This window comes from Tetrao urogallus (genome assembly GCF_951394365.1).
Source record: "Tetrao urogallus genome assembly, chromosome: 1".
NCBI lineage: Eukaryota > Metazoa > Chordata > Aves > Galliformes > Phasianidae > Tetrao > Tetrao urogallus.
In genome coordinates this window covers 59,297,335-59,309,497 of record NC_136813.1, presented here as the reverse complement: position 1 = coordinate 59,309,497, position 12,163 = coordinate 59,297,335, and the positions used below count along the sequence as shown (strand labels likewise).

Genomic DNA, 12,163 nt, shown 5'->3' with positions numbered 1-12,163 from the left:
CAGTATCTTCTGCAGTTTGTTGGGCTTTGTTTTACCCTGGAAATTCTACAGAAGAAAAGCTACTGATCTCTGGCTACAGTGAGTAGAGCTAAGGAAATCTCTTCTTGGATTTGTTTTTCAGATGATGAAGTGAAAGTGGAACAATTTGCAGTCAGATTTAAAGTTCAAGAACTGGCTAATTCTTTCAAGAGGAGATTTGAAGAATGCCAGCAAAGCTTGTCAGAGCTACAGAAGGGCCACCTCTCTCTGGCAGCAGAACTGTCAAAGGACACCAACCCTGTTGTGTATTTTAACGTTTCTGCCAAGGATGAACCTTTAGGACGCATAACCATGGAGCTGTTTTCAAATATTGTCCCTCGAACAGCTGAAAACTTGTTCCAACGGATGAGTTAAAAGAAAGTGGATTTGCTGGAGGGTGTGACTGGCTGGCTGGGCTGCCTTCCAGGTCACTGCTCACTTTCCTGCAGCACTGCATGGATCCGGCCTGGAACTGGGCTTTTCCAGTTTTTGAATTTAGTAAGAGTAGCCAAAATCAACAGGGTTGTTGTCAGCACTGATGCCTCAAGCTTTCCCTACGCTTCTAGAGAGCATCCAGTTTTATTCTTGAAAAGCTATGACTTCATGGGAATGAATAGCATGCCCCAGACTTGCATGCTAGACTTCATTTCGTTGGTATCTGTTATCTGCCTGATGGCTTCTCTTTGACAGCTGTTTGGTTAGTAGGCTCTTTAGAGCCAGGATTCAGCCTTTCACAGCACCAGGAAGCTGAGCTCTTGACATGTTTTAGGCAGTGTTTGCACTGCCCAGGGGCCATGGCTGCATGTGCATGCTTGGCATGGCTGTGCAGTAGAGAATATGAAATGGGAGGCACTGGAAAAGTGAGAAAACTACCAGGACAGGACTATGCGATAGATCAGAAATGGGTGTGTGTGTTGGATTTACTATTTAGTAAGTGCATTCTCCTACTGTATCTTTGTACTTTGACTCCAGTTTTCTTGCTGTAGGGTCAAGGCTACTCAAACTCAGTTCTGTTGTGCTTTAAATTTGGAGCTCTTTCAAGGCTTGATTATAGACACAGCGGAGTAGAAGTCAACACTGTGTCAAGGACAGTTCCAAAATATCCTTTTCTGGTAGAAGAGAGAAGCAAAAATGATTATGTAATTCTAGTGATTTAGTTGCAGGCTTCTTTTAACTTTGTGTAGCATGGTATTTTACATCCTGTTACTGTATTTCCTACAGGTGAGTTCATTATTGGCCGTGTTATTAAAGCTATGAACAACAGTTGGCATCCGGAATGCTTCTGCTGTGATATCTGCCAACAAGTATTGGCAGATATTGGATTTGTCAAGAATGCTGGCAGGTGGGTCTTCACCCTTCCTTCTGTCACTGATCATGAGGAAAGTGAAATGAAAGTTGGGGGGGATGTAGAGGTTATGGTTCCTACAGCTTTCCTGCTGAGATGGAGTAACTGTAGTGTCTTTTATGAGAAGAAGTTCTAAGAATGCATCATAAAACTGAGAGTGGATATCTTAAAATATGCACATAGAATATTAACTACTGATCTACTTCTTCACCGGATGTCAAGTGTGTGTGTTGTACCTGGTGGTGTTTCAGGATTGGTAGGATACTGTGATAGACACTTAGAAATGAATCAGATGCAGAAGGATTGTCATTTTTAAATAGGTGTTTCTTTTTCCAGCATGGGTTCCCAATTTGAGTCCAGTTTATCACCATATTCATTAATGAATGCTCTCACTTCAGTGGGATCCTTCATGGATTTTTTAAAGTAGACTATGTAGCCATTGATTTCATACTTTTAATGTGATACACATAGTTATTTACAGAGTTGGGGCCAGTTTTGTCATCCAGCTTCCAATCTAAATGTTTACGAGTTTGAGGGTAAAGCATGAAATTGAAAGGAATTGAACAAACGATACTTCTGTGGTGACAGAAAGTAATATGCCTTCTTCTGAACTTGGCTTTGCCTACCAAAGAAGTTGTTTTAAAGCCTTTCTTCTACTCCACAAAAGAACTGATAGAAATGAGTTTCTATTAGATGCTTGATTTCTATTTTTTACCTAGTAACAGGTGCTGGTACTTACCTGTCTTCTTTTATGTCGTTGCAGACATCTCTGCCGTCCCTGCCATAACAGGGAAAAAGCCAGAGGCCTGGGAAAGTACATTTGCCAGAAGTGCCACGCCATTATTGACGAGCAGCCCCTCATTTTCAAAAATGATCCCTATCACCCTGATCATTTCAACTGTGCAAACTGCGGGTAACTTGAGTTCCACGTGAGAAAACAGGAGAATGCTGGTTTTATTTGTTTCCCCACTTCCATGTTAAAGTGGAAACCAGTCCTGTACAGCAGGCAAAAGGGATGAGTTCTGAGTGCCTTGCTACTAGATACGTGTCTGGTTACGTCTCCTGGGGTGGTAGAACTGGACCTTGCATTCAAACAGCGGGTGATCTGTTGGGAAGTGAGGAAAGACTGTAATGTGCAGCACAGAGTCTCTTAGAAAATAGGAAATGTGGGCACAAACTTGCTTATGGCAGCAAAGTCACTGACATTATTTTTCTGCTATAAAGGGTAGAAAGGTGGTCTTTTTGGGCTGCTTCAGTCATTACCTTGCCTATGTTCTTTCTTTTCATTTGAGTTGCCCAGAGTATGCTTTTCTTTTAAGCTTTCTCTCACCTCATTTTGTCAGCTTCTGCAGCTGCGGAATACGTAGCTGCATGTTTCTACATCCCCCACTGATGCGTGGATCAGGGGGCATTGTAGGATGTAGCACACGTTATTTGTTGTTTATTTTGTACTGCAAAGGAAGCTATCATTTCAGGATCATAGCAGAGGCTGATTTGAAAAACAACAGTAGTATTGTGCCAGTGCTATTGTCAGCTTATGTTATTCTTTCTCTGCTGTTTGATATCATGGAGAAAATGCAGGGGAGTACATTTTCCTTTCAGTTACATTTATGTAAATCCAAGAAAGATACTGGTGCGAAGAGAGGCAGAATGCAAGCCAGGCATGACTACAGCTTTCTAACTGTGTGAAAAAAGTTCAGTAGCTATTTTCAGAGAGATTTGATGCATCCTGCATAGCAGGCTTTCCTTAGTTTTCTGTGGAATCCATCTGTCTTGTTTAAAAAATAATCATATTGAACTGGCATATTTGATGCTGCTGAATACATCATTGTAGTAGAAATACAGTTCCTAAAAGAAGTGCTCAAAATTAAATGATCTCTACAGAAGCTCTTGAGTTGAACTTGTTCGGTTCCTTTCTTCATGCTCTCAATCAATGAATTTCTGAACAGGAAGGAACTTACTGCTGATGCTCGTGAGCTGAAGGGAGAATTATATTGTTTACCCTGCCATGACAAAATGGGCATCCCCATCTGTGGAGCATGTAGAAGACCAATTGAAGGACGTGTGGTGAATGCTATGGGCAAACAGTGGCACGTGGAGGTAAACATCAGCTGACACGTTGTCTTTCACAAACGTAAATGTTAACTTACTTGACTGGAATGTCCTCGATCAGTTTCCATGAAAGGATTAGAAAAGTATGCAGCAGTGGTCAGCAAATGCATCTCCTAATCCCATTTTCAACCTTCTTGTGTCTGATCTTCCACTGAGAAAAGTCTTCTGCCTGCAGAGCTAAAATCAGTAGTCCAAGGAAGCATTGCAAGGTCCATGTAGAGGAAAATGTCCCCAAGTGAGAAGCAGGAGATACAGAAAGGCCGTCAAGTTCTGTGACAAACGTAATGCTAGTGGGCATTGTGATATTTCTGTGGTTTCCATTTACTTGCCATGTAAATATTTCTAAAGCAGTTTAGGTGACAGTTCCTTTTTCAAGTCCATGTGCAAGATTTAGTCCTTAATCTTCCATTGAAGTTATGAAGATAAGCAGTCTTTGTTGTGAAATTCTCCTCCAGCAAGTGCTTTCTTCACAAGATGTAACAGTGGTGAAAATTATTTGATCTGACTTTATTCTGTCATTAATAACATATCAGAACCACCTCAGTGCATTTTTTTTTCTTTTTTGGAAGTTTTGGGTTGAAAAGTTAAAAGACAGTAAAAGGAATGTTATTTTAGTGATCTAAAGCACAAAACAATAGTTGTAATTCTTATTTTCAAGATGGCGCAGTGACTCAGAAGGCTTTGGTCCTGTTCAGTAGGGATTGTTTGTTTGCTTTCTCAAAAAAAACCCACCGTTATTTACAAGAAATCCAAAATAAATCCCTAATTTTCTTCATAGCATTTCGTTTGTGCAAAATGTGAGAAGCCATTCCTGGGTCATCGTCATTACGAGAGAAAAGGCCTGGCCTATTGTGAAACCCACTACAATCAGGTAAGGTTGCATGTTTTTGAAAACTGTAATTTTTAAACTCACCAACAGATTTTATGAATGGGAGATGGAAAGTGAGAGAGATTGTTTTCTTATGATCACCTGTGAGAATAAAGTTAACTAGTAGGTGTTCCACTGCAGGCAGTTTATATGGGTTTCCCTATAGGTAAGTTTTGCACTGAAAAAAGACAACTGTGGGTAATTCATAAAGGAAAGCTGGGCTAATCAGAATGTAGTTGTTCTTCAAGCTTAGGGTTTCTTATGTTGAGCCGTTCCGAGCTTTTACACACCTCTAAGATCAGAGCAGCTGATGACACTCAGGTTTTCCCAAGAACATAAAGACCATTTGCCACTCAGGAGCTGTGGTTTAACACAAAGCCTTTGTGTAGCGTGGCCTTCCTTACAGCTGCAATTCGAAGTTGACTATGTGTTAAGATAGACTGCATCAAGCAGCTCTGTCATCCACTTGCTGAAGACCAACAAAGACAAAATTTGTCAGAGGGCACCACCTAGTGACCAGGTGCATTTAAAGAAGAGATACATGGAGTTGCACCGTTTGCCTCCAGACTCCCTTGATTGTGCAGTCCAGCACCATAATGGATGGACCTTTCTTCTGTGGAAGCCAAGTGCAAGGTGTCACGTACACATCTTTGCTTGGATAAATCAGGGAGGATTGCATGTGGGAGTTGTAAGGCATCTGCTGATTACAGATGGATCCTAAATCTGTCAGTGACGAAGGGCAGGTGATTGAAATATTGCTGGCATCCCTGCAGACAATAAATGCCATGACATTGGTAGCAATAGCACTGCAGTCATGATAGAGCAAGAACGTACACCGAGCAGGAGCTGTGTGTTGAAGGGATGTACAGATGTTCAGCTGGATGGTTACTAAAAGTGTGTGTGTGACTCTGCATTGCTGAATTTCAAACGTTCAGAATGAGGGAAACAGCAAAACAAAACCATATTTGTAGAGGGTCAAGGAGATGTAAGGAAATGTTTTCATCCTTAATATTATAAAGACTTTTTATGATAAGATGATGCAAGATTGAATTGAAAACCAAAATCAGACTTGCCATCGTTCTCCTTTATTTAAACTGAAATAAACAGGAAAGCGATTGAAATGCAGTTGAGAAGTTACTGTCAATAAAATCATGACATTAAAAATTCATTGCTTCTCCTTCCTCTTCAGCTGTTTGGTGATGTGTGTTTCCATTGCAATCGTGTGATTGAAGGAGATGGTAAGCAGTTCTCTAGCTTTTTTCTTAACGATACGTTTTGATGAAAGTTCTTTCTAAAAGTGGAAGGAAGGTCCTTTGTTGAATCCTTCACTGCTCCCATTAAAGCACAAAGAAGCATTCTCTCTATCAGAAACTCAAATAGATGTGATTAGTCAGAGGCCAAAGGGGAAGAAGACCTTACAGCAGGTGTTTCATGATGATGGAAGATCAAACAGGAGCTAAAGAGAACTGTGGTCAGCTGGAAACCTTTTAGTAATAACCAAAGGCCAGGGATGCTGAGAGATGCACAGGAGGCTTCCTGTCCCCACCAGCTTTCAAAAGGGACACGTACAACTGTGAGGATGACCACATAGGCATCTCCTCGAGTGAATTTAGGGATCATGACTTAGATTTGGGAAAATATTTAGATACTGAACAATTGAGGTGGACTTTGTGAGGGATTTTTTTGTTTTTAAGTGCCTACCTTCCATTGTTTCAGTTTGGTTCCTGGAGATATTCACCTATCTGTCACAGGCACCTGTCTTTTGAAAATAGAGGCTGATAATAATTTCACAGAACCAGGAAGGAATTGTACCTGAAAAGATCTGGGAAGCCATAACTGGAAGCGCCTCAATTTTGAGGAGGAGTGATTGTTTTGTAGGCTTTTTGGACTATCATCAATGATAAAATGCCATAAGGCAAATCATTCCACTGATGGTGTGGGAAAAGAAGTTTGGCTTTACAAAGTTCTGGTTCTGTTTGCTGCTGACAAAATGTAAGAGAAGAACATTGTCCTGAGTCATAGAACTGTAGCATCTTAGAATGGCCTGGGTTGAGAAGGACCACAATGATCATCTGGTTTCAACCCCTCTGCTATGTGCAGGGTCACCAACCAGCAGACCAGGCTGCCCAGAGCCACATCCAGCCTGGCCTTGAATGCCTGCAGGGATGGGGCATCCACAGCCTCCTTAGGCAACCTGTTCCAGTGTGTCACCGCCCTCTGTGTGTAAAACTTCCTCCTAATATCTAACTTTTACCTCCTCCATCTCAGTTTAAAACCATTCCCCCTTGTCCTGTCACTATCCACCCTCGTAAAAAGCCGTTCCCTTTCCTATTTATGCACTCCCTTCAAATATAGGAAGGCCACAATGAGGTCTCCCCAGAGCCTTCTCTTCTCTAGCTGGACAAGCCCAGTTCCCTCAACCTTTCTTCGTGGGAGAGGTGCTTCAGCCCCCTGATCATTTTAGTGGCCTTCCTCTGGACCGGTTCCAAGAGCTCCGCATGGAACTGTAGAACCTTAGTCAGAATCCTTGATCTATGGTTGGAAACAGAAGCAACATTTGGCAGGGAAAGGTGCCAAGGTATACTGAAAGAGAGGAGTAACTGAAAACTGAGGTACAGAACAAAAAGAAGACACTTCCTCTCCAAAGCAGAGCTGCGTGCCCTCTGTGCGACGGCTTTATCATGGCTTGAGTCCCACTGTGCAACAATCAGGTGTGCCTTCCAGGTCTTGCCTCGTTATTGTTGCAGACCTTAATGCTTGCTACAAGATTCAAATGATTGTTTTTCACATTTCACAAACATTTGAGCTTAACTGTTACTTTTTTTGGTAATGCTAATGATTTACTCTTTTTTTTTTCCTTGCTCTAGTTGTATCTGCTCTGAATAAGGCATGGTGTGTGAACTGTTTTGCTTGTTCAACCTGCAACACTAAGTTAACGCTCAAGTAAGTCAGTCCATAGGTGTGATGCCTTCAAAATATATCAGTGGTTCTCTTTACAATATTGGATGTTGCTGTAGGTTTAACTGTTACAGTACAAAAGCCGTCGGAACAACACTGAGACAATGTGCCTGTGCCTTCTTCTTGCTCTATTTACTGATTTACATCTCTTTCAGCTGCCCGTTCCGTTCTTCCTTCAGTTCAGTCTTCTTAATTCTTGTCCTTTTTCGTCCTTTATTTTTTCCGCCTTTAACTCTGAAGAGATAAGTTTGTTGAAATTGATCTAAAACCTGTCTGCAAACACTGCTATGAGAAAATGCCAGACGAATTTAAGCGACGCCTTGCCAAACGGGAACGTGAAGCGAAGGAGAAAGAGAAGCAGAAAAAGAAAAAGCCCATCTGTTTGTAAACTGTTTTTCTTCTCACCACCACCTGTGCTCCTTTCTTCTTTGGTCAGTGCTACAGATGCTTTTACTTACAGTTTTTGCATGCGTCCATGCTTCACAGCCAAATATTTTTCACAAAGCTGCAACTTGAAATACTGCTATGTTATTATTTTAAGCTTAGTTTGCTTAGCAGTACAGCTGAGTTTGAAAGATTTTTTCAGAGACACGGTTATAAATGGGGCATAACTCAGAGTATTTCAGTCACGGTCTGCAATGTGTATAAGCTTCTGAAAGTAATTTCATACCTATGTATAAAGTGCAGTTGCATTTTTTTTGTCTGCATGCATTTAATACAACCTTTATTTTGTTCAGGATCCCTTCCACTAAGACTTTGTTTTCTTGCTATGTCATTTTAGAAATAAATTTGTGGAGTTTGATATGAAGCCTGTCTGCAAAAAGTGCTATGAGAAGTTTCCTCTAGAGCTGAAGAAAAGACTGAAGAAATTAGCTGAAACTGTGGGAAGGAAGTGAAGACTTCTTCTGCTCTCCCCTTTCCTTACGAAAATGTTGTATCTGTTCCTCGGGAGGGACTCTGAGGCTGTAATCAGACAACAGATCACAGTGCGTGCCTTTCATCTTGAAATTCTCCATTCTCTCTGTGAGTACACGTACAAATACAGATTTGTTGATAAACAGACCACGCTTCTGTCAACTCACCTGAGAGGTTTCTGACCCTGATCATGCACCCATACAAGAGGGCCATTGAGCACAGTAATCTCTGAGGAATTTTAGATTGAGAAAATATGCTTGTGAGTACCTGCAAAAGCGCATTGTGCAAACAGGCCCAACGTTATGGGCATGCAGTGTCATTTATATTAATGAAAATATCAGCATGCAAATGAAGCATGCATACAAAATTCCCCGTGGCCTGGGCAAGAAACCAAACATACCTCATTTCCCGGAAAACAGAATGCTTAGATTTCAGGTCCAATAGTCCCACTGAGGAGCCTTGTTGAAGGTGGTTTGAAAAGTACCGCATTTCTAAACGCAGTCACTGTACAAATGACCTGCTTCCCATAGTTTGTACTTAACGCTGAATCTCTGTACATCAGCCTTAGCATGAAATGTCTGTATGAAGTCTAATTCCCACTGCAAGAAACAAGGATACTCAGATGTACTTGAATTTTGCTGTATTCCATTCAGAATAACACATTAACTTTTATATAAGCTTTTGCCTTTGATTTACTTTTTGTGCCTTATTCTGCCGGACCATATGTAACAGTGTTCCATTCAATATATATCTATAGTTTTATTTTTCTTTCTTATTTCTGTGCAGAAACTCTGTATGAGGTATTTTCAAAAGATAACAAAATTTGCCTTAATTATCCAGGATGCAAGAGGAACTTTGCTTCGGGTGTGAACACCTGAGGTTGAAGTTTAGCTTCTAGGCTTCCCTGACTTCTGGAACAGCAATGAAAATGCGTATTTGAGTTAACTGGCAATATTACTTTTACACTGTGAGTGTAAATATGTGAAGTTTGATCCTACTGGGATCTGTTTCCTCAGCCATCTTCAAGAACTGTGCTCACAAATCGTCAGAATTCACTGTAGTGTGCTTGTGATTGCTTTATACTGTTGACTTCTGTCCATGAAAGTTTGCTTTTCTCTTTTCTGTCAACAATACCATTACTTAGGAATTCTTGATGGTACTGTTATCAAGTATGCAAACCTTTTTTTTTTTTTTCATATTAGAAACACAATTTTTATATAATTACTTCATAGCAAGCAAAATTTTCTTTCCTGTTTATGGAAAAACAAATGCTTTGGAACATCTTTCCAGTGTCATCAATAAAGGCTAACGTTATTAAAACCTGTATCACCTCTTTTATGTGAGTACTGGAGATGGGTGGAAAAGCATCTAGGCAGCCTTCCTTCACTATGCTTCTACCTGTGCCTATCTATGTAAAACTCTTTTACTGTCCTGACTTAGAGGAGACATCTGCCTGTCCTAGAAATGCACTTTAGTTTTTAGGTTTAAAAAATGAATTATCATTTGTTTCATAACCAACAGCTCGATTCTTCTGGATATTTTCTGAGTGGCACTGTCACCAGGTTTTCTGAAAGAAAGTAAGTTCAAAAGCACATCTTCCTCCCAGATTTTGCTCTCTACTCTTTTCACTGTAGTGTAACTTTCCTCCCAGACTTCCAATTTAGTGCTAGGTAGGGTATTTTTTACTTTGTGGTTATATACAGTTATCCCATGCAATAACAGTTCAGGAGCAGAATGCAGTCATTGCTGTGTTCATGACTGAAAATTTCCCCCCAATAATGTATGTAAGAAGCGTAATAGTAACACTGTTGAGATTTTGGACTGTGACATGGATTCAGCCCATCAGTAGTCAACAATGGTTCCTTTACATTGTAATTCAGTTCAAGTGTGTTTGTTTTATTTTGCTTTTCCACATTATGCTGACCATATGCACAGCCTCACTGCTGAGAGAGCTGGGAACAATCCCTAACTTGAGGCTGCACAGTAAGCTCTGCCTCGCAAGGTTACATCCACACCTCACTCACAGTGTGTAGCCATCAGTCTCCCCTGGGCTCTGTGGCAGTCCTGGGGCCCTAACACAATGTTTTCTGCTCTTTCTTCAAGTTACTGATAGTGAACACGATGTGCAGTAGCAGCAAGGCAGTGGTTTCTGTGGCATTAACACAGGTGTGTTTGAGACCCCACAAATAGCATCAAGGCTGTCTTGGGGCTTCAAAGCCTGTTGCATCCCATAAAGATTTCAGAAGGAAGGGACTGTCAGGTAGTCCAAACATCTGCTCCAGGCAAGTGTGACTTTCAAAGCTTCATCAGTACTAAAAGTTTTACCTAGCCAAGTTCTGAGCATCTCCAAGGAAGAGGTGATTTCACAGGCCTCTGTGGGCAATAGTTCCAGTATTTAATGACCTTCGTGATGAAGTTTTTTTCCCGTATTCTTGTTTTCCCAGTGGAATGTTGCTCAAATTCACACTGCTCACTCAGCAGCTGTCTTCAGAGTAAACTGTCATTGAAGTAATACCCATGGATATTGTCATCAAGAGCATTAATTAAAAGAAGTGCAAAACAGAGCCAGGGAGCGAGCTAGCAATTAGGCAGCCTGGACAATTACAGGTCTGGTGTTGAAGTTCACTTCCTGGCCCGTCAGTACTGTAAATATTTCACATAGATGTACGTGCTTTGAGGCTGATTTTATTACAAGAAAGACATTGAGACCCTGCAGTGTGTTCAGAGAAAGGCAGCGAAGCTGTGAAGAGTCTGGAGCACAAGTTTTACAGGGAGCAGCTGAGGGAAGTGGGGTTGTTCAGTCTGGAAAAGAGGATGCTCAGGGGAGACCTTATCACTCTCCTGATAAAGTGATGAACCGAAAGGAGGTTGTGGCGAGGTAAGGATTGGCCTCCCAGAGATAGGATGGGAGGGAATGGCCTCAAGTTGCACCACGGGAGGTTCAGATTGGATATTGTTAAAAATTCATCCTCAGAAAGAGTGGTGAAGCAGTGGCACAGGCTGCCGGGGAGGAGATGCAGTCACTGTTCCTGGAGATGTTCAACAACTGTAGATGTGGCACTGTCACATCCCGCCCACAAGAGGAGGGGAAAGGTGACCAGATTCATGAATACCCCCAGCTAGATTAAGGCAGAACAATGCACAGATTTCACAATACATCAACTTTAATGAAAATCTACGTCCTACAATTATCCCATAATACTGGCACTCTACCAGAGCACTTTAGAAAGCCCAGGGGAGGTACCTGCAGGAGGAAGGACCTGCGCCTAAAGCCTTTCTGCCTCTGGCAGCTGCAAGCCCTGTGCTCAGTTCCTATCGAGGTAGTCAGTGTTGCTTGGGTACAGCAGCAGCCGTAGGGCTTAGCAGTGGTGGGCGGGGTGCATTTGTGATTCTCTCCCCATGAGTGAGACTTCACTAACTTGCAGCTTGGTGGCCCCACTTTGCTTAGAACCGGCAGAAAAAGAGATCAGCCCTTCCAGTGAGCAGCAGCCAGGACTCCCTGGCAGGAACTAAAGCACGGGGCGGCGCCGGTGCTCAGAACCACAAAACTCCGAACATCGCTTTTTAAGCCCCGTCTTCTGGGTTGGCGCATCTCGCCATCTTACAAGCTGCTTCGGACAGAAACCAAGTATTTCTGCTACTCGCGGTGCCTGGAACCCAGAGCTCAAAACTCGTCGTCTATGAATCCAAACAATAAGGCCTGATCGGCGGCTGGCGGGTGACGCTGACATTCGCGGTGACGCAGCACGTCCTTACAGGTGAGGAAAGCACCTCAGCACGGCCTCGCGCGGCGCTGTTTCCTAAGACCGCTCGAGGGCGGACAGGCTGAGGACGGCACCGGCGGCGCGCCGAGCGGAAGCCCGCGCCGAGCGGCGTCACGCTCCGCAACTCAGATTCCCGCCGCCGCGACACCCAACCGCGCACCAGCCGCTCACACTGCGCGTGCG

The 12,163-nt window shown here is 42.4% G+C and overlaps 2 protein-coding genes across 2 annotated transcripts in view; both read left to right on the top strand.

Annotated features, from left to right (window-relative positions):
• The window catches only part of LOC306951804 (E3 SUMO-protein ligase RanBP2-like), a gene marked incomplete at both ends in the record, with an annotated part of 54,933 nt that overhangs the window by 21,036 nt on the left and 21,734 nt on the right, over positions 1-12,163 (top strand). Inside the window, one exon of the mRNA XM_079542356.1 lies at positions 122-388. Within this exon, the coding sequence (XP_079398482.1) occupies positions 122-388 (267 nt within the window). The remainder of the gene's footprint in view (positions 1-121; positions 389-12,163) is intronic.
• LOC306953333 (LIM and senescent cell antigen-like-containing domain protein 1) lies at positions 813-7,689 on the top strand (the record flags this gene model as incomplete). Its single annotated transcript, XM_079544227.1, has 8 exons — positions 813-948; positions 1,240-1,360; positions 2,127-2,276; positions 3,313-3,463; positions 4,254-4,346; positions 5,533-5,581; positions 7,211-7,286; positions 7,542-7,689. 8 exons carry the CDS (start codon positions 813-815, stop codon positions 7,687-7,689), a joined length of 924 nt encoding a protein of 307 aa, XP_079400353.1.